The sequence below is a fragment of the Kogia breviceps genome, chromosome X (assembly GCF_026419965.1).
Source record: "Kogia breviceps isolate mKogBre1 chromosome X, mKogBre1 haplotype 1, whole genome shotgun sequence".
In the NCBI taxonomy this organism is placed as follows: domain Eukaryota; kingdom Metazoa; phylum Chordata; class Mammalia; order Artiodactyla; family Physeteridae; genus Kogia; species Kogia breviceps.
This window is the reverse complement of record NC_081330.1, coordinates 107,697,319-107,717,237: the sequence shown is the minus strand read 5'-3', so window position 1 is coordinate 107,717,237 and position 19,919 is coordinate 107,697,319. Positions and strand designations below refer to the sequence as shown.

General features: G+C 40.8%; 1 protein-coding gene across 18 annotated transcripts in view; it reads right to left on the bottom strand.

The window, feature by feature from the left end:
- DMD (dystrophin) overlaps positions 1-19,919 on the bottom strand; it is a 2,551,447-nt gene that overhangs the window by 228,328 nt on the left and 2,303,200 nt on the right. For all 18 annotated transcript variants that reach the window (XM_067023689.1, XM_067023685.1, XM_067023692.1 and 15 more), the window contains one exon: positions 12,964-13,042. In XM_067023689.1, the coding sequence (XP_066879790.1) occupies positions 12,964-13,042 (79 nt within the window). The remainder of the gene's footprint in view (positions 1-12,963; positions 13,043-19,919) is intronic.

The window sequence follows — 19,919 nt, the reverse complement described above, 5'->3', positions numbered from 1 at the left end:
GTGTCCCAAAGCCAGGATCCTGTCCTTCTCATCTTCCTATTCCAAGTGCCTAGTGTTTGTTAAGAAACGCGTGAATGAATGAATGGATGCCACAGGCACAGCAAGTCAGATCATGTCGCTTCTTAGCTTAGAACCCTCCCAAGTCTTCCCTTCATACGGAGAACAGCTTCCGCCTGCTTTTAACCGTAGTCAACAAGACTCTACCTGGTCTGGCTGCTGGGTGCTCAATGACCTCCTATTATTCGGCACCTTGCTTCCTCGGCTTCAGTCATACTAGCCTCTTTATTTTTCCTCAACCCCCCTAAGGATGCTCCCATCTCAGGGCCTTTGCATTTACTGTTTCCTCTACCTGGAACCCTCTGCCCACGCCCCCATATCTGCCTGCTGTGCTTCCTCATTTCTCTATGAAATGTCACCGCCCTGACCACCCCATTTAAAGAGTTCTTTCCCCCTGTCACCTCTAGGCCCTTTAGACTGCTTTATTCTTCTTTATCAAAGTGATCGTGATCTGATCGCCTTCTCCTATGAAAATTCAAGGCTCCATGAGAGAGAACTTTTCTTCTATTTACTACTGTTTCCCCAGTACCTAAAAAGAGTTTGACCTATATTGGTCATTGAATAGACATTTGTTGAGTGACAAAATGAATCAATTCTTAGCTGGCTGAAACTAAAGTGAAGCTCGTAACTTTTTTTAGGACATTAGGCTAGGCACTAGACTGAGTTCTTTCCTATCATATTAGAGTGAGAATAACCTTTAGAGCGTGCAGTTATTCATTCAATCAAGGCACATCCTGCATCTATCTGCAAGGTGTTAGATGCATGAAATTTTTTTTAAAAAAAAGAGCAATGCATGTCCTTTACCCTTGTGGCGCTCCCACTCCAACCCGTTTCCTTTTATGATCTATTTTACTGAGTCTCCTTCATTCTAACCCTTGCCTGTCATTGGTATGTATCCTGCTGAGCTTTAGGTGTGAGGCAAGGGGCTGATGTAATTTTATGCTGTCCCAAAAGTCCTTACCCATTAATGGAGCTCATGAGGTCAGACACCTTAAATAATGATCATCACTACGTACACTGGACAAAATCATCAACATCGTTATGAAAGCAAGAGTAAATCAAGTTACCCAGTGACCAGAATGAGTCTATTATAATGCTTTTTTTTCTCAGATGCTTCTAAACGTCAGTCAGTTACACGGCCCTGTCGCAGATTGGGTTCCCCAGGAAGCAGACTCTAAGACAAAGTTCAGAGAGCAGGGTATTTAGTACGTTCTGCCTTGGCGATCAACACCTATGGAAGGGAGAAGAAGGAAGCAGGAATGGCCACAGGGAGAAGTCAAGCAAGGATGCGGGCCCAGTGACAGTCTCACTCAACCCCTCAGGGGGCTGCCCGGGGAAGGGCTGTGATCTTAGGCAAGGTAGCTGAGGCCATTCCCGAAGGGACAGACAGCCGAAGGTTGTCTCTTCATTGAAGGGGACCTAGAAGTGCAGAAAAGTAGTCTCAAATGACTCCCAGACAGAGGTCATTCTACTTAGTGTTCCACGTGACCCTACTGCAGTGGCCCCAAACTGTCCAGGGGTTTGGTATACAGGAGTGGTCCTCAACCGGGGCAATTCTGCCCTCGAGGAGGCATTTGACAATATCTGGAGACATGTTTGGGTATCACAACTGAGGGAGAGTGGTACTCCTGGCATGCAGTGGGGAGAGGCCAGGGATGGCGCTGAACAGCCTACAATGCCCAGGACAGCCCCCCCGCGATCAAGAAGTGTCTGGCTTAAGATGCCACTAGTGCCCAGGTCAAAAAAGCCTGGTTACCGTCTGGCCTTGGCTTATGAGATGGTCTTCATCCTAAATAGACAGTAAATAAGAGAACCAATCAGATGCTCCTTCTTAGAGAGCCTGATTGTAATAGACAGAGAGAAACTTAGGTGGTAGAGAGGTGGGGAAGTTAGAAAAAAAGTCAGGGAGCTAAAGAAGAAAGCAAGTCACAAGGCAGTGGAAACTATGAGTAAGGAGGAGGTGGAGGGAAGAGAGAAGCTCTGTACCAAGAGAGCCTGAAGCCTACAGCAGCAAAGGCAAATACCGAGAGAAGCAAACACATGCTTCGTGGCGAACGTTGTTCCCCATCCTTCCTTGTGTTTCCATGTATCCTTAAAATGCCCCTAATCACCTAAGCCCATCCCTGTTCCTTCCAGCCTTAAGGAGACACAGCGCATTCCAAAGCACATCTGCAGTAGACTGAAATCAAGATGATTGTTACTGCTGATATCTGAAAGTATCTTTAAAAATTCAAAAGGGTGGTTTTTTAAACCAGGAATAATTTACGTGAGTCTACAAAAAAAACCCCAAATGCCTTTTGTCCTCACCCCAAAGTTCTCACCAAAAAGTATTTTCTAACCCCAAACTGGCTGTGTTCTGCAAATGGAAAACATCCAAAGAGAAAAAAAAACGAGAGTAATGATTTTTGCCCACAGGGATGTGATTCCACCATTTCTGCTGGGCAAAGCTTTGTATTTGGGGACAGATGACAAAATGCTACCCTAGGCCAAACGCACAAATGCCTTCACTTTCGGGGGAGTGTAAAAATATACCTTTCAGAGCCAGCATTCCACTCAAATAGTGCCCATGTGTCAGGAAACTGATCCAGTGCTGTGATGCTGGTCTCCCTGCCCTAGGTCCTCATGAGGCCCAGAGGAAGCTGCCATGATGAGGAAGATGAAATAGGACAGAAACAGGTGCTTGCCTCATCTCTGCCACGCCACGAGGCTAATTTCCATGCAGGTATGTGATGAAGGAGAGGTGGATGGTGACCAAGCTAAACTTCACCATTTAGCTCGAGAGCCATGATAACGCGCCGGGTATCGCAGTAGCTTCGTGAAGCCTGTAGGAGAGGCCCACGCTCTCGGTGTCCTACTCAGATCGCTTCTCCCCAGCTGGCATACCCACCCCCAGCTGCTGTGAGCATTGGCTGCTGTGGGCAGCTCCAGGGTACCTCCCTCAGAGAAATGGAAACTGCCTCGCTGTGCACTACTCCCCAGAAATCCACGGCCGGTGGCTGACTGGCACGGGGGAACAGAAAGCCCAGCTCCCTTGCCTCAAAATGGGGCCAACTGCGGGGAGCAATGCGTGCTCCAGAGCTCCTGGTGGGATCAGGCTGAAGGGAGCCTCCGCCTCCTTGCTTAGCCTGACCCCCTGACCACTCTCTTCCCCCTACCTTATGCTGCTTCCCTCCCTCCCTTTCACCTGAGAGATGCTCTCTCAACAGCGTACTCGACAAGAAACCTTGGGCAGGGCTCTATTTCTGTGGAACGTTAGCAAAGGCGAGGGCGATCAACCATCCTCGCGAGCCCGGGACTGAGGGGGTTTCCTGGGACATGGGAGGTCAAGTGCCAAAAGCAAGAACATCCCAGACAAACCAGGACAAATGGGCGTCCTGCTTCAGGCGGATAGATATTTGGGTTCTGAGCTCTGCCTCCAGGGACTTGGGTGATCTGAATAACAAATAAATTTGCTGGTGTTCTGGTAAACCAGCTATGCCAAAAACGAAAAAGAAAGTCTCGATTTGCAGTATTTGCCAGTTTGGGAGGTGGGCGTAAATATTCCCACTATGGCTGACTTCAAGCCGCCAAAGGTCAGTTTACCGACCAGCTCTCAATTCCTGTATATATAACACTCGGCTCTCTTGAGCTAGTAGAAGCTACATCAAGCACACAAATTCCCACAGCAGAAACTGAGAACTTTCCTACGCTTCCTCCTGTGTTCAAATAAATGGGTATGTAGGGCCAATGATGCAAAATGTTGTTACTAAGGATACTCTACAGCACATAAATCTGAGATCTAAATTGGAGAATATAAACTTGAGCTCAAGGCAGAAGGGCCATAGAAATCGGGTTTGAGAAGACAGTGTAATGATTACCAGCATGACTTCTTTTTGAGGGCATCTGAAAGGCTAACTTTGAACTTATGGAGGCGTTGCCAGCATCACTGATAGGTTAGACGGCATTTGTTCCAAATTCCCAACACTCAGGACGGCACGTGACTGTTGAAGAAATTGGCTCAAGTTGTTTTGCCCTGAGATTTTACCTGATGGCTTTAGGCTGGAAATCATCTCACATTGTACCTGCAAGCTTCTTCCTGACTTTTATCATGATGGCTTCCCTATGCTGATCTGAGCTGTAAATTATGGGCCTAGTATTTCAAATTCATCCATCCCCTGAGGACAATGGTAGCATAGATCCCAGCACTGTTAAGTGAAATGTCAGCAATTATTAAGTGTGCTTAAAGTTTCTCCCCCTACCTTTTTTTTACTACGTCTGTGAGTGGAGGACGTGGCGGTGAACGTTTGGCAACGCTCAAGATGGGAACAAACTTTTCAGCCTTAGGCAGCAAGGAGAAACCGTAAACACTTGGGTTACTTTAACAAGAGGAAAAGAGTTAACCAGGGATTTGATTAAGGCAGTTAAGATTATACAGCCTGCAAGAAATAAGTGATCAGTTCTTTCTTTTTACAGTGTCTCGTAATCTGAGAAACAGAAGATCACTCAGTGAAACCCATAGCTTTTAAATTCAAAATAAATAGTAAAAATGAAATTCGTCTTCCGGAGTTCCACAGCCTTCAACAGAGTTTAACACTGCAAGAGGTCACTGGGTTAAGAGCTCGAGAACAAAAATTTTTGCCTTTACTGTTATTTTTTTCAATCATAAGAGAAATACATGCTTATTAGTAAAAACTCTTTAAAAGTAAAAAGAAAGTAAAACATAACAGCTGTTTCCATTTTGATATATTTGATTTTCAGGCTTTTCTTTACGTGTACCTTTCTGCTGTTTATATTTTATTTTCTAATAGAGTTGTGATCATACTGTAATGTTGAAGACAGCTTTTTCCCTTAATATATTACATGGCACAGTAGACATTTAGAAAAAGGACTACATAAAGTTATGGATGCTATCATTGCTGAGAGGGAACGTAAGAGGTCATATTATTTTTTGAGCGTCTAATATGTGGTAGTCACTATGCTAAATCTCATGCTACTATGTTTTAACAATGGGAGGAGGAAATTTACCTCTTCTTTGGGGTATAAGACATAATTCATTCTGTGAATGCTTTTATCGAACATTTACCAAGTACAGATACTGGGTTAGGTACTGGAGGATATAACTGTCAACAAGACTAAAACCATCCTGTCCTTATAGAGATTAGGGTCTATTCATTGGTTACTTTTTTAAATAGATTTGATTGATTGAATGATTGATTGGCCGTGTTGGGTCTTCGTTGCTGTGCACGGGCTTTCTCTAGTTGTGGCGAGCGGGGGCTACTCTTCACTGCGGTGCACGGGCTTCTCATTGCGGTGGCTTCTCTTGTTGCGGAGCACGGGCTCTAGGCACATGGGCTTCAGTAGTTGTGGCATGCAGGCTTCAGTAGTTGTGTCTCATGGGCTCTAGAGCGCAGGCTCAGTAGTTGCGGTGCACGGGCTTAGTTGCTCAGTGGCATGTCAGATCTTCCTCGACCAGGGCTCAAACCCATGTCCCCTGCATTGGCAGGTGGATTCTTAACCACTGCGCCACCAGGGAAGCCCCTACTCATTGATTATTCACCTATTCATTAGTTACACAAGTAACTGTTGAGCTCTTTTAATATGCGGAACACTGCACTTTCAGATTAGAACCATGAAAAACATCTTCGGAAAGGAGAGGAACTACTTACACTGAGAATTAAATGCAAGAGAATGAATGCTACTTTTATGTCTAGTTTGACTCTAATAGGCGGATACTAAGTTACACTACCAAGTTGACAGTAAAGATACTAATACTAATAGCAAACACTTGTATGGCACTTATTATGTGCTAGGCACTGTTTTAAGTGTTTTACATATAATATAAACTATAAATATAGTGAAGTTTGATCTTCACTATAAAACTATGAGATAGTATTACCATATTTCATTGAATTGAAAACCCCATTGGACATAAGGTATATTTTGATTTCAGAGCTGTTAAAACATGGGTGGGGTATGTCAAATTTGATGAAATATGTTATTATTATCCCCATTTTACAGATGAGAGATAAAGAGATTAAGTATCTGAGCCAGTATTTGACCCCATTTAATCTAGTTTCAGAGTCTGTACTCTTCACCAATATCCCATATCATTGGTGGGATGACATTTGGCCCAGGGGCATCGAGAGAAAAATTCAGGCTCTATAAATCAACTTACTATGGCCCAGACCAAGAGAAACAGAAGAGAGAAAAATCTGTGGCAATATCAGATAGATTAGACAGTCACTGGCCTGCCTGTTAGTTCTTAATGGGTAAGGCAATGTGAGGTGTGGCATGGAAGTCCAGAAACTGGGTTCTAGTCCCAGATTTATTATAACCATCTGTATGACCTTGATTATGTCGTTTGGTCTCTCTGCCTCTATTTTATCATCTGCGAAGTAAGGGCAGGGCTAGAGTTCTTCAGTACCCCCTCAAAATTTTTTTATTGCAATCCACAGAAGGAATACACGTTACATTGTAATGCAGTATACAGAGACAGACACACACACCTAACTGAAACCAAAGTGTCAAAACGATACTTAACCTTGCTTGGGTAATGTACTCTAATCTTCTATTTTCTAATCGCTTCCATTTCATTCCGTTAAAAAATTGCTGGTTGCAAGTCATTAAACTGATTTCAGAATTCACTAATGAGTACTTTGAGAACAGCTCATATAGATACTCTCTAAGCTTCTCTCCAGTTAGGAAATTCCACAGCACAGGGGGCCTCCTGGGGTGGGCGTCAGAGCTGGAAACCCCAGGAAAGAAAGAGTTGACCTTTTTGCCTTATAAATACTCATTTTCTTTTCAATTGGATCGTGTTTTTACTACCTTCAGCAGAAAGTTCTCATTATTAAACTATCTGGCAAATACCACTTTAGGGCAAAGATTCCCATACCATGTTCCACAGCATGTTTAGTGAGAAATTAATTGGTATGCCTGAAAAAAGTTTCCATAGTCACATAAGTAGGACATAGGAGTCACCGACACCATGCTCCTCTTAGAATTTCAATGTATATTAAAAGCTGCAAGAATTCCAACAGGAAAGACATTTGCTTATCTTTATAACCTAGTGATTTTCCAATCTTATTGACCCCAGAACTATTTTTTCAAGGGAGAGCTACTAACGTCATACAGTACATTAAAGTTCTGAAAAACTTGGCTTGGGAAATGGTCCTTTAGGGAATTCGAGAACTTGTGAAATATTAAGACAAATATAAGTTCTTTCTACTGTTACAGAAAGATTTCTACCTTTACTCAAATAGTTATCCTTCTTAGTGAGAAAAGTAAAATTTAGAACAGAAGTCCAGAGAATTGTGAAAATAGCCAGAAACAAAATCTTGAACTCCTTTTTAAAACAAGTTCCTAAATTCTTGAAAATAACAAAAGACGGACAATTTTCAGACTACTAAGCTAGTGAATACTGTAGTACATTTTTGATCATTGACATATGAACATATTTTAAAATATATAAAATTTTAAGGATAAATATATTTAAAAATCACACTGTTAGAATTTCTCCTTTTTCTTGGTTTAAGCTGCAGAAGTCAATCAGAAGTAGTAGAATATTAAAGCTAGAATTAAAGGCAAGTAGCGTCTATCAACAGATAAAGGTCATATTTTACCTATATTTTCCCTTCTCATTTTTCTCTCAGATCTAAGGTAAAAGAAACAGCTTCTTTAACAAGTAGAGATTGGGCCGCCAAGAAGAAACTAAACACTTTAGTAAAAGGCCACCTCTTCCTATTGATAAGAAAACAAAGACACCTGGGTAACATAATTTTCAAAGGGGGAGTGTGTGTGTGTGTGTGTGTGTGTGTGTGTGTGTGTGAGAGAGAGAGAGAGAGAGAGAGAGAGAGAGAGAGAGAGAGAGAGTGTGTGTGTGTGTGTGTATATGTGTGTGTGTGTTTGAGAGAGAGAGACACACAGAGACACAGAGAGAAAGAGACAGTGAGTGTGTTTGACGGGGTGCAGTTTGTGGCTCATCCTTTCTTTGTAACTTCTAAGCCTCAGAAATCACTCTATTTTTATTCCTGGTAAACTGGAAGCAAATGACTAGACATCTATCAATTCAAACTCATTTAATATGACCTTAGTGGTATTTTTTCAAACATGTTTTTATTTTGGGGGGGGGGGTGGAAGCTCTTTTTCTTTTATAGAACATAAAAATAATAGCAAATAAATGACTTCAGAGAGGCCCTGCCTCAAATACAATTTTGACGGCCCACCCAATTTCTGGTGCAACTTTCTAGAGATCAGTTTGGCGATACATATCAAAAGCCTTAGAAACGTAAACATCCTTTAACACAGCAGTTCCATTTTTTTAGGCATTTATCTTGTAGAAAGAACCTGAGATGTTTATAAAGGTTTATCAAGGTGTACAAAGAATATTAGATACGATAGATACATAATGTTAGATAAAATAGTGAAAATTCTGAAGTAACCTTAATATTGAGTGATTTAGAATTGTCTCGGGAAAAGTGGTACAGCCAGAGAAGGGAATGCTACCCTGCCATTTAAAAAAATTACTCTGCAGAGGAATATTTAAACACATGAAAATATTTTCATGATAGTTCTAAGGGGAAAAAAAGCAGGTCATAAAACTGTAAAATGTTTTCATCCCTGTTTGGTTAAAAAAAAAAAAAAGAGAGAGACTCTGAATTCACACCCCCCCCCCCGAGAGAAAGACAGAATGTGTATAAACTATTGTTTATACAGAATGTATAATGTATACATTAATTCAGTATGTGTGTAAAACCGCATTTTTTATAGTGGTTATCTCTAAGTGGTGGAAATACCAGAAAATCTTTTCTTTCCTGTTTGTAGTCTCTGCTTTCCAACGCTTCCTTGAGTGGCACATATTACCTCTGTAATTTACAAAAGGACAACACAAAGAAATAATCTCTATGTAGTCTTTAGTCTCACTGTGCTATTTCTCATATATCCCTTAAACCAAATTGGTATTTCTTGATATCCGTAAGCAAAGCTTCTAAGCGTATATTGATATTCCACGTGAATACTTAAGAAACTGGTGACTTCTGGGGCTGGCTCCATATAAGCAGGTAAATCAGCGCCTGTGTCTGCAGGCCTGACCTTTCTGGAAGTGGGCACCAGTGCGATAGGGTTGGAAAGGTGTGGGGATGCTCCTTCTGGCCCCTCAAAGTTCTCCCCTTGCAGCTCAGAGATTATGGCTGACGTTCTGCCACTTGAGAGCCATTCCTCAGGCTTATGGCTTTTCACCCTATTAAAATGCAAATAACCCAGGAGAAGTACACATTAAACTTTACCTGTCACCTGGGTTAAATGAGTGTAACGTACCCTTTTTTCTGAGAAGAGGTTTTAATGGGGAAGACATAGGAATTTGGGTGGGGCAGGCAGAGAGAATAAAAAGTGAATGAATAATATATGGTGTCTGAGGAATACTTAATAATCATAATAGTAATATTTTTATTTGTGGTTTGTGAGTCACTTACAAGTATGTTATCACATTTAATCTCAATTAAATCAAATAGAATGGCTCTGCCACCAACGCAATCTAAGCAGACCAGAAATTGGGAAAAATATAGAAGACAAAATGTGCAGGATTTATAATTGTTCTACAGCTATTCCCAAAAGCCACAATCCCAATCAATTATGTATCCTGCTTTAACTTGCCCTTTCTTTCATGACACCTCCTAAGCATGTGTGATACTGTCTAAATAATGACTGCATGTTGATAAAAGGGTTCGACCCAGTCAAGAAAATAAGACAACCTCTTACTCAATACACTATCAGTGTATAAGAAAAAGATGGGACCACTACTTTCTAGGAATTTTTGTTCTAAAAGACATGGCCCACTAGAGACACACATGAAAGCATCAAGTGAAAAGCTTTAAAATGTTCATGAGCATGGATCTTTTTATGAACCTATGGAAAATGGAGAGGGAAGGAAAGGACTAGAAAATGGCAGTAAAAGAGGAAGGCAAAGGAATGAAAGGAGATCATATAGAATCGCTTCTTCTCTATAAAAGATATCAATAAAGTAAAGGACAGTCTAGTGTGGTGGTTAAAAACAGACTCTGGAGCCGACTTCTTGGGTTTGAATCCTGGCTCTGTCATCCACTTGCTGTGTGACTGTGTGCCTCAATTTCCTCATCTTAAAAATGGGTATAATAATGGTATCTACCTTATAGGTTGCTATAAGGATTAAGTTGGGTCAGATCTGTAACATTGCAAGGCACAAAGTAATTGCCTTAAAATGATGCTTGAACTCCACCATACACAGAAAGAAACTCAAAATGTATTAAAGACCTAAATCTAAGACTGGATACCATAAAAATCTTAGAGGAAAACATAGGCAGAACACCCTCTGACATAAGTCGCAGCAATATCTTTTTCAAGCCATTTCCTACAGTAGTGGAAATAAAAACAAAAATAAACAAACGGGATCTAATTAAACTTAAAAGCTATTGCACAGCAAAGGAAACCATAAACAAAACGAAAAGACAACCCACAGAATGGGAGAAAATATTTGCAAACGATGTGACCAACAAGGGATTCATCTCCAAAATTTACAAACAGCTCATGTGGCTCAATATCAAAAAACAAACACCCCAATCAAAAAATGGGCAGAAGACCTAAATAGACAATTCTCCAAATAAGACATACAGATGGCCAAGAGGCACATGAAAAGATGCTCAGCATCGCTAATTATTAGAGAAATGCACATCAAAACTACAATGACATATATCATCTCACACCGGTCAGAATGACCATCACCAAAAAGTCTACAAATAATAAATGCTGGAGAGGATGTGGAGAAAAGGAAACCCTCCTACACTGTTGGTGGGAATGTCAATTGGTACAGTCACTATGGAGAACAGTATGGAGGTTCCTTAAAAAACTGAAGATAGGGCTTCCCTGGTGGCGCAGTGGTTGAGAATCCGCCTGCCGATGCAGGGGACACGGGTTCGTGCCCCGGTCCGGGAAGATCCCACATGCCGCGGAGCGGCTGGGCCCGTGAGCCATGGCCGCTGAGCCTGCGCGTCCGGAGCCTGTGCTCCGCAACGGGAGAGGCCACAACAGTGAGAGGCCCGCGTACTACAAAAAAAAACAAACAAAAAAACAAACAAAAAAAAAAAAACTGAAGATAGAGTTACCATATGATCCAGCAATCCCACTGCTGGGCATGTATCCAGAGAAAACTATGGTTTGAAAGGCTACAGGCACCCGAATGTTCACTGCAGTGTTCTTTACAACAGCCAAGACATGGAAGCAACCTAAATGTCCACTGACAGAAGAATGGATAAAGAAGTTGTGGTACAGATACACAATGGAATATTACTCAGCCATTAAAAAAATGAAATAATGCCATTTGCAGCAACATGGATGGACATGGAGATTATCATACTAAGTGAAGTAAGTCAGACAGAGAAAGACAAATATCATATGATTTCACTTATATGTGAAATCTAAAAAAAAAATGATACAAATGAACTTATTTACAAAGCAGAAACAGACTCACAGAATTAGAGAACTAATTTATGGTTACCGGGGGGATGGGTGGTGGAGAGGGATAGATTGGGAGGTTGGGATTGACATACCCACACTGCTATATTTAAAATAGATAACCAACAAGGTCCTACTGTATAGCACAGGGAACTTTGCTCAGTATTCTGTAATAACCTAAATGGGAAAAGAACTTGAAATACAGACACATGTATAGGTAAAACTGAATCACTTTGCTGTACACCTGAAACTGACACATTGTTTTTTTCTCTTTTTTTGAAACTAACACACTGTTAATCAACTACACTCCAATATAAAATAAAGTTTTTTTAAAAGTGATGGTTAAACTCTCATACGTACGCATGCATGACCAAAAGGAAATAAGGAAATACGTCAAAATGTTAACAGATATTAACCCCATGTGGCAGACGTATGACTTTTAAAATACCTATATATATATATATATATATATATATATATATATATATATATATACACTTTTATAATCAAAGAAAGAGTAGTATAAATTAACAACACTAATCAGAGGAAAACAGGAGCTTGACAATTTTTTTTTTTTTTTTTTTTGCAGTATGCGGGCCTCTCACTGTTGTGGCCTCTCCCGTTGCGGAGCACAGGCTCCGGACGCACAGGTCCAGCGGCCATGGCTCACGGGCTTAGTTGCTCCGCAGCATGTGGGATCTTCCCGGACCAGGGCACGAACCCGTGTCTCCTGCATCGGCAGGCGGACTCTCAACCACTGCGCCACCAGGGAAGCCCGAGCTTGACAATTTAATATGCATTGTTATATTTATAGGATGTTCCGATATTACACTTTCAGTTAACCGAGGCTATTCCTCTTGGTATTAATTATAAAAAGAGAGTTAATTATAAAAGAGACAATATTTATTAATAATATATAAATAATATCATTATAAAAATATAATTAATAAAATAGTAAAACTGGAAAATAAAAAGAATGAAGAGAGGTCAAGGATAAAAGAGGGATAAGAATAGTTAGGGAAAGAAAACAGAATGGGCTGAAGTTCCAACTTGCGGGCAGGGAGTGTTTAATGAATTATACAGAGATAAAGAATTATAGATTCACAGTAATATATATGGAATTATCATATAATAATTATATGATATATAATTATCAGCGTGACGAAGTGAACTGCTATAAGCAGAACTAAAGACTCAAAACTACTGCTAAACTTAGCACTTGAGAATACACTGTAGGAAATAATTACGCATTCGCTGAAGGCTGGACAAAATGATCTAACTGGTCCTCGTCTTCTTAACCTTCTGAGTTTACCCACTAAGTTATATTTCAGGATGATCTGTGCCTCCAGTGCATTTGGCAGAGACAACTGTAATCCAACTCTTAATTCTTAGCCACTGAGATGCAGTGAAGACGTTGACCAATGAACACTGACAATGACTTACTGGAAAGGAAGTGCTGCGATGCCGGGCCAAAGTCCCTGTGGGCTTCGTGCAGCTGCCTGATGCGGTCCTCAACAGCCACCTGCGAGGAAGAGGAGAAAAATTATGTTCTCTCATCATATATAATGAGGGCCAATCCAAACAATGTGTCCTTTTGGGTAAGCTCTTCTGCGCTTCTAAGGCTGGAACATTAACACACCGATTTCTAACCTTGTTTTAATATCCACTTACCACATGTGGCCTCCAAGACCCTTTTTTTTTTAAAGGCAAACGCTTTTGCGGTCCGCGGGCCTCTCACTGTCGTGGCCTCTCCCGTTGCGGAGCACAGGCTCCGGACGCGCAGGCTCAGCGGCCACGGCTCACGGGCCCAGCCGCTCCGCGGCACGTGGGATCCTCCCGGACCGGGGCACGAACCCGTGTCCCCTGCACCGGCAGGCGGACCTCCAACCACTGCGCCACCAGGGGAGCCCCAAGACCCATTTTTATCAAACCAAGGCCAAACAAAAACGATTTGCTCTCTTGACAACGTTACAACGGGATTTCCTGAAAACACTCTACTCGTTGGTGAGCCACAAATGGATTACTGCTCCGGTTAGTACCATCAAAAATGCAAACTCTGAATCTTTCACAAAACGGTTAGGTAGGGAGGTTGCCATTCGCTATTATACTAGGTGACTAAAGGATCTCAGAAATGATATATATTTTGCCTTAGTCTGTTGCTTCTGACATGTTTTTAAAGAATCATATTGATTGATAATTAATGGATATCGAGTGATAATCACTGATAAATTAATAAGTAACCAAAAGTTGACTGACACTTAAGTATCAAAGAAACAGAGGCAAGGTTTTAATTTAGGGTAACTATAGGGTGGATGGTGAAAATAAAGACATTGTCAGATTTCAGATTTTATTGGACTTGGAAATTAGTGGGAAGTATACGTTTAGGTGGCATGGAATAAAGATTGCCATTCTTTTTTTTTTTTCCTATTATGTTTTTCTATAATATATTGACATAGTGTCTTTTCAGCTTAGTGAGTTCCATTTTGAGTGGGGGACAAAGGGAAGAATTTTATGGGTAAAATGGTATATTTTGTCCTCTGGCATATTGCTGATTCTACACTGATGGTGGCCCCAGGCACCCCAGCCGTATAACTTTGGATCCTGATTCGGTTCTGAGCAGGCTATGCTAAACCAGAGGTTAGTCAGAGCTTGCCCAGAGCCGTCAGAGCTCAAGCAGCTTCACTCTGTGGTGTGGATAACTCCCAAGAAGTAAAATACACCTTAAACTCATTGAAAACGTGGCTCAGGTAGTCTGGTCTAACGCCAACTCTGACCTTCCCATATCAATCAATTACCTAGCCTAGATCCAGAACAATCTTTTTTTTTTTTTTTTTTTTTTACACGTTCTACCTAGCCTTGTCCATCTTTGCTTGGACCAGATATTTGGAAAACCACATAGAGTTTCAAAAAAAAAATGGAGGGTTTGCTTCACTGCGATGCACAGAAAAACATGAGGGACGTTTGAAACCTACTTCCCCAGCCTTACCACCCTGCACTCTCAGTCAAACTCTACCTGCCTGTCCTGCGACATTTCCATCCAATGTAACACTCCTGAGACTTGAGTTCTCCTTCCCTCTGGAATGCTCTTACCCCCCTTTCCCCCATTCAAGGCTGTTGTATGTTTGCCTCCTCAGCATTCTCACAGCACACGGTTTATACGTGGAGCACTTCTATCATAGCCATCGTTTTCCTTATATGGATATGAATATCTCCTGCAATGGACTGTCAACTTCTTGATGGCAGGAACCGTTCCTTGCTTATTTGTGCTCTCCTCTCCTCCCTCCCACAGGATGCACTGAACCCTGCAATGTAGTAAGTGGTATAAGAAATATTTGTGTAATGACTAGTTGACCAAACCAATGGATAAATGCGTGTGTTGATGTGTGTGTGTGTGCGCGCGCGTGAGAAAGAGGAAAGAGAGAGAGGGAGAGAGAGAGAGAGAGATACGGGAGAATGAATGACAATGCTCACTGACATCGACTGCGTGTTGTATGTCCCTGGGTAAATTATTCTAAACTTAACTTCCCTTATCATTAAAATGGGACAACAATATTTCCTACCTCATGGTGCTATTGTGGGAATTAAATAAGATGATACATGTGTTTAGTCTAGTTTCTATCACATGATAACTGCTCAATAAATGCTAGCAGCTGCTGTTATTGTTGCTATTAGGGTTAATAAAGGGAGAGGAGCAGGTTACAGTGTGCAAGGCACCACATAACATACAAAAATGGCTAATATTTATTAAGCACTCTGTGCATGACAATATGAAGCAACATTTAATCTTCACAATAACTCTGTGGTAGGAAATAATATTATCTCTCCACTCCACTGATGTAGAAACCGAAGGATGAGAGGGTAAAAAAACCAACCAAACAAAATGTGCCTAAGCTCAAGCAGTTAGTAAATTGGCAGATTCAGGATTCAAGCTCATTCAGTCTGGCTCTTGCTCTTAACTGCTCCTCCAGAGATTAGAGTTGAAAACAGAAAGTATTGTGTAAATATTTAACATGCAGTTGGCCTTTTAATTTATTTTTAAATTAATTTATTTAAAGCAGACCTAACGTAGGGTAGCTATCTATGAAACGTTTAGTCATCAGTATATTTTATGATCCAATGCAAGGTCACTTCCTGGTCTTAAAGAATGTGATACCCTAAGACTATAGAGAAGAACTGTAGAAGAACACATGCAAATGATTGGAATACATAATTATTTCTAAATGCAGAATGGGTCATTTAATAAACAAATAAAGAAGAGAGGAATGTGAACGTTTGGGGATGGGGAGGTCATATGGGAATGGACACTGAGAAGAAATCTTTGCACATACTGAGAGGGAAATCCCCAAGGGAACACGTGGATGGCAAAGGAGCATGAACGTGCCACAGGCCATTTCCTCTGGAGATGGCGTTAGTTGCTTCATAGGGACCACGTGGGTACAGGATCAGAGTCCATTATAAGCCCCTGATCTGAAGGTTGCTTCCTTCTTATACAGGGAGGGCCATGGTGGTAGTTTCCAGTGTATACCCAATTGTCAAGCATTTAAAATTAGACAAAAGTGAATCTCCATCCCTATAACTCGAACTTAAGAAAATGTATGAGAGTGAGACAAAAATTAAAGATGCATCATGTGATGAACTGAAATATTCAGGAAATAGTCTTAACTAAAGAATTAAGCAGAAAATATTTCTTTTCACAAATTATCTTTGGAGAAAGCTATGGCACGGATTGAATGCACAGAATAAAGAAAGAAAGAATTTTAAGAAAGAAAAACTTGAAGGCACACGAGATCCTCACAAACTGTAGCTACTTGAGAACAAAGCACTTTACTCTGTGAGCAATTAGGCAAGGAAATGAAATTTGATAACCTTTTGAAACAATAACCTCCATGCATTAGACCTCACTAGCTGGATTTTTTTTTTTTAACCAATATAAAACACTATATGCAAACTAGGAAGCAAAAGCCAGAAATTTTATCCCATTACCTTGCATTCTGGCACAGTTCATTCCTTTACTTGGTTAATTGTTTGTTCCCTTTTTAAGTATATGTTAATACGGAAAGAGATATGCAATAAATGAATGCTACAGTCTTGATCTCTGGAAGCATAACGGGTTGGAGGTGAGGAATGGAAACAAGCCAAGGAAGATCTTGGGGTAGCAGAACACTGGTCTTAGAGAGGACAGTGAGGTGTAGTTAGCTAGGTATGCTGCAAGCAGATGATGCAAAACAAGACACTGCAGGCACTGAGGCTCAAGATTTACCCCGTAGGCAAAGGGAACCACTGAAGATTTCCGTGAGGGGCTTCATGATTTGAGAGGGAAGTTGCAGTTTAGGGAGATGAATCTGTCAGTGTAACAGATTCCAGAGGGACCTGGAGGCTGAGACCACTTAGAGGCTGTTGCAACTGACTAGACTTGGGGTTATATGTGCTGGAATGAAGACTGGGCTGCCTGCAATGGAAAAGAGGGTATAGACTGGGAGGTATTTTAAAGTAAGGAAAAACGAATCACTTTGGTGTTGGAGTGTAATTTTTGTAAAAGCAAATAAAACTTCAGCATTTCCAGTGTGGAAGACCGGGAGATTGAGGATATGGCTGATGGAAACACTAGTAATTAGAAAGGGGAGGAATGGCAAATGAGCGGATGGATTCCTTTGGAACACGATGAATTTGACCTAACAGTGAAACATTTAACTGGAGATGTCATGTATAGCCAGTCAGAGAAGAGCAATCTGTCCCAGTCATTAAAGGAAGGAAAGGGAGGTGAGACTGAAGAGGGTAGGATTGAGCATTAGAAAGTGTGTGGAGAAGGAAGAGCCAAAGGAGTCTAAACAATTATTTAAAGAGACAGGAAGAACCCCATTTCCCCCCAATTAATAGGCCATACCTGTTTCCTTTCATAAAAAGAAATACAATGATAACATCCTTCTGGAAGCACACATCTTGTGTCTACTATTAGATCATAGATCAAGAAAGTTTAGAACTGGAAGAAACCTTATCTATTGATACACAAGGGTCTATTCTTTAGAACTATCCCAGACGGGCAGAGAACTGCCGTCTGCTCCATGAGTACTCAAGGTCTAGTTTGCAGCATTCCTTCAGAAAAAGCATGTCAGAGGGAAAAAAAGTCTCTTTAAAAAAAACAAAAACAAAACCAAATATGCTCTCTGAGGACAGGGACCAGTCTTTCTTTCCCTACTATATCCTAGCTGACAAGCACAGTACCTGGCCTATGGCAGGTGCTCGATTCATATTAGTTGAATGAATTAATGTGTAGCTTTTTCAAGGATCTTCACCATAACCATTATATTCTGAATGGAGAATTTCCTTTTCAAGGGTCCCCAAACAAGTTTTTGGAAAGACCTTTTCTCCCTCCCTCCCTCCCTCCCTTCTTTCTTTCCTTCTTTTTTGAGGTTCAAAGTTAAAAAAAAGAAGAAAACCATTTAGATTCATTGTGCCTACATTAGATTTAGAAAAATTTTAAAAAGCAGTAATTTGTATGACAAACCCAGAGCCCAAATTTCCTCCGTATGTGTTTTATTCTAATTTTTAAATAATCATATTTGAGAGCTATGAGGACTGGATATTATTCTTCTTTGCTTTCTCCTTTCTGTAGGCAGCGTACTCTTTGCAGAGACCTCCCTTCTTTCACTTCACTAAGAAATGTCTCTCTATTCATTCAGAAGATACTTACTAGAATGTAAGTTCCTTGTCCATGTAGATTGGGACCCTGTCTGCCTTGTTCACAGTTTAGTACAGTGCCTAATACAAAGGAGATGCTCAATAAATACTCAATAAATGAGTGAATGAAAAGGCTTTTTGAGCCTGTTACTTTAGGCACTACACTAAGTGTGATTAAGGTATACTTGAAAGTGTAATTTTGGAGATAATGAACAAGCACCAAGTCCTTCAACTAAATTAATAACACACTCCATTCCCAGCTGTGACTGTTCCCCAAAGCTCAGTCGACTGAGCTTTGTATTTTGAAAAATACAAAGCTGTGTATTTTGAAAAATATCTTTATTTCCTTTTTTCTTCAAAATTGCTTTAAATAAGCCAAAACGAGAAGAAAGAAAAAGGACAGGTAACAACACTGTGGCTCCTAGTAATGATTTTAAGTAAATTGATCTAAGTGCAAGTATTTGTTACCTAACTTTAAGTTCTCAAGGGCTCCCAATTTTTCTTTTAACTTGCTAGTTAATTACTTTTAAGTTTCTATCTCCACTGGAGTTTTAGAAGAGCTAAAAATTCCCTCCTGATGTGGCAATACATTGTTACACAATGTGATTCCTTCCTGGTGTCCAAGTGTTCTTCCTGGCACTACATGCATAAATCGTGTTTACTCCAGTCTTGGGAAAAGAGGTAACTGGGCATGTATATTTCAATTTTCCGGGTCTCAGTTTGTTAAGACCCTTGATAGATATCCATGGGCATGCAAGGACCAGAGTTCACACCTCCACTAATGAGCCCATAAAAATAAAACTCTCCTTGTGCTCTGATGCTAGTGAATAAACAACACACACGCACACAAACGACTCTCTACAGTGTATTCATGAGTTTTTGTCCTGAAATTTTGCAGTTTGTACACTTCTCTGTATGCCTTTATCTACTGGGGGAAGCCTTCAGAATTCATTCTTCCTTCCAAATTCTCACTTGTAACACTCATAAACGCGTGCCCCAACATTTTATCCTGAAAACTCTCCTGAGATTTACTTCACTTTCAGTTAAAATCCTCTTAACGAATTGTAACTCTTTTCATTTAAAATCCATTGTTCTTCTAATTGTGATTTCTTCTGAGTTGTGACTGAAAAAAAAAACGCTCTGAGATAAGGTTTGGAATGGGGACGTGTGATAGGTACAGGTCTGTGGCAAAACAATCTGGGCTTGCTGAATGCAAAAGTTGGCTGAATTTTCTTTTCCTTGGACTTATTGATGTGTTTTCTTGACCCTGAGACACTTCTGACTTAAACGGAGTTTCCTGCACTTGACTTCAGGGTAGATCACAGGAAAGCAACCCGTGAGAACACAGTGCTCACTCTTGAGTAGGAACGTAATTATTAGTTGATTTTGTGTGATTTGTGGCATGGATGCTAATGCGTGCCATCTGAGACCATCATTAATCCACCGCTTTTTACGTTCTTCTCTCAGAGCTTTTTTCCCCAGCTTCCAAATTTGTACTTCTGTGCTGATTCCCATCTTCTTAATCTCTGATACCTTTTCTTATTCCTACCTTTCTCTTTCCTCTCTCCTGCACCCACCCTTCCACTCGCTCTTCCCAGCTGTGTCCCGTACAACCTACCAGAAGAGCACACAGACTCTGCTGAGGCAAACAGAGCGCCAGCCCGGCGCTTCTTCAGGAACATTAGTCCTCTAATTCTTTTTTTTTTTTTTTTTTTTTTTGG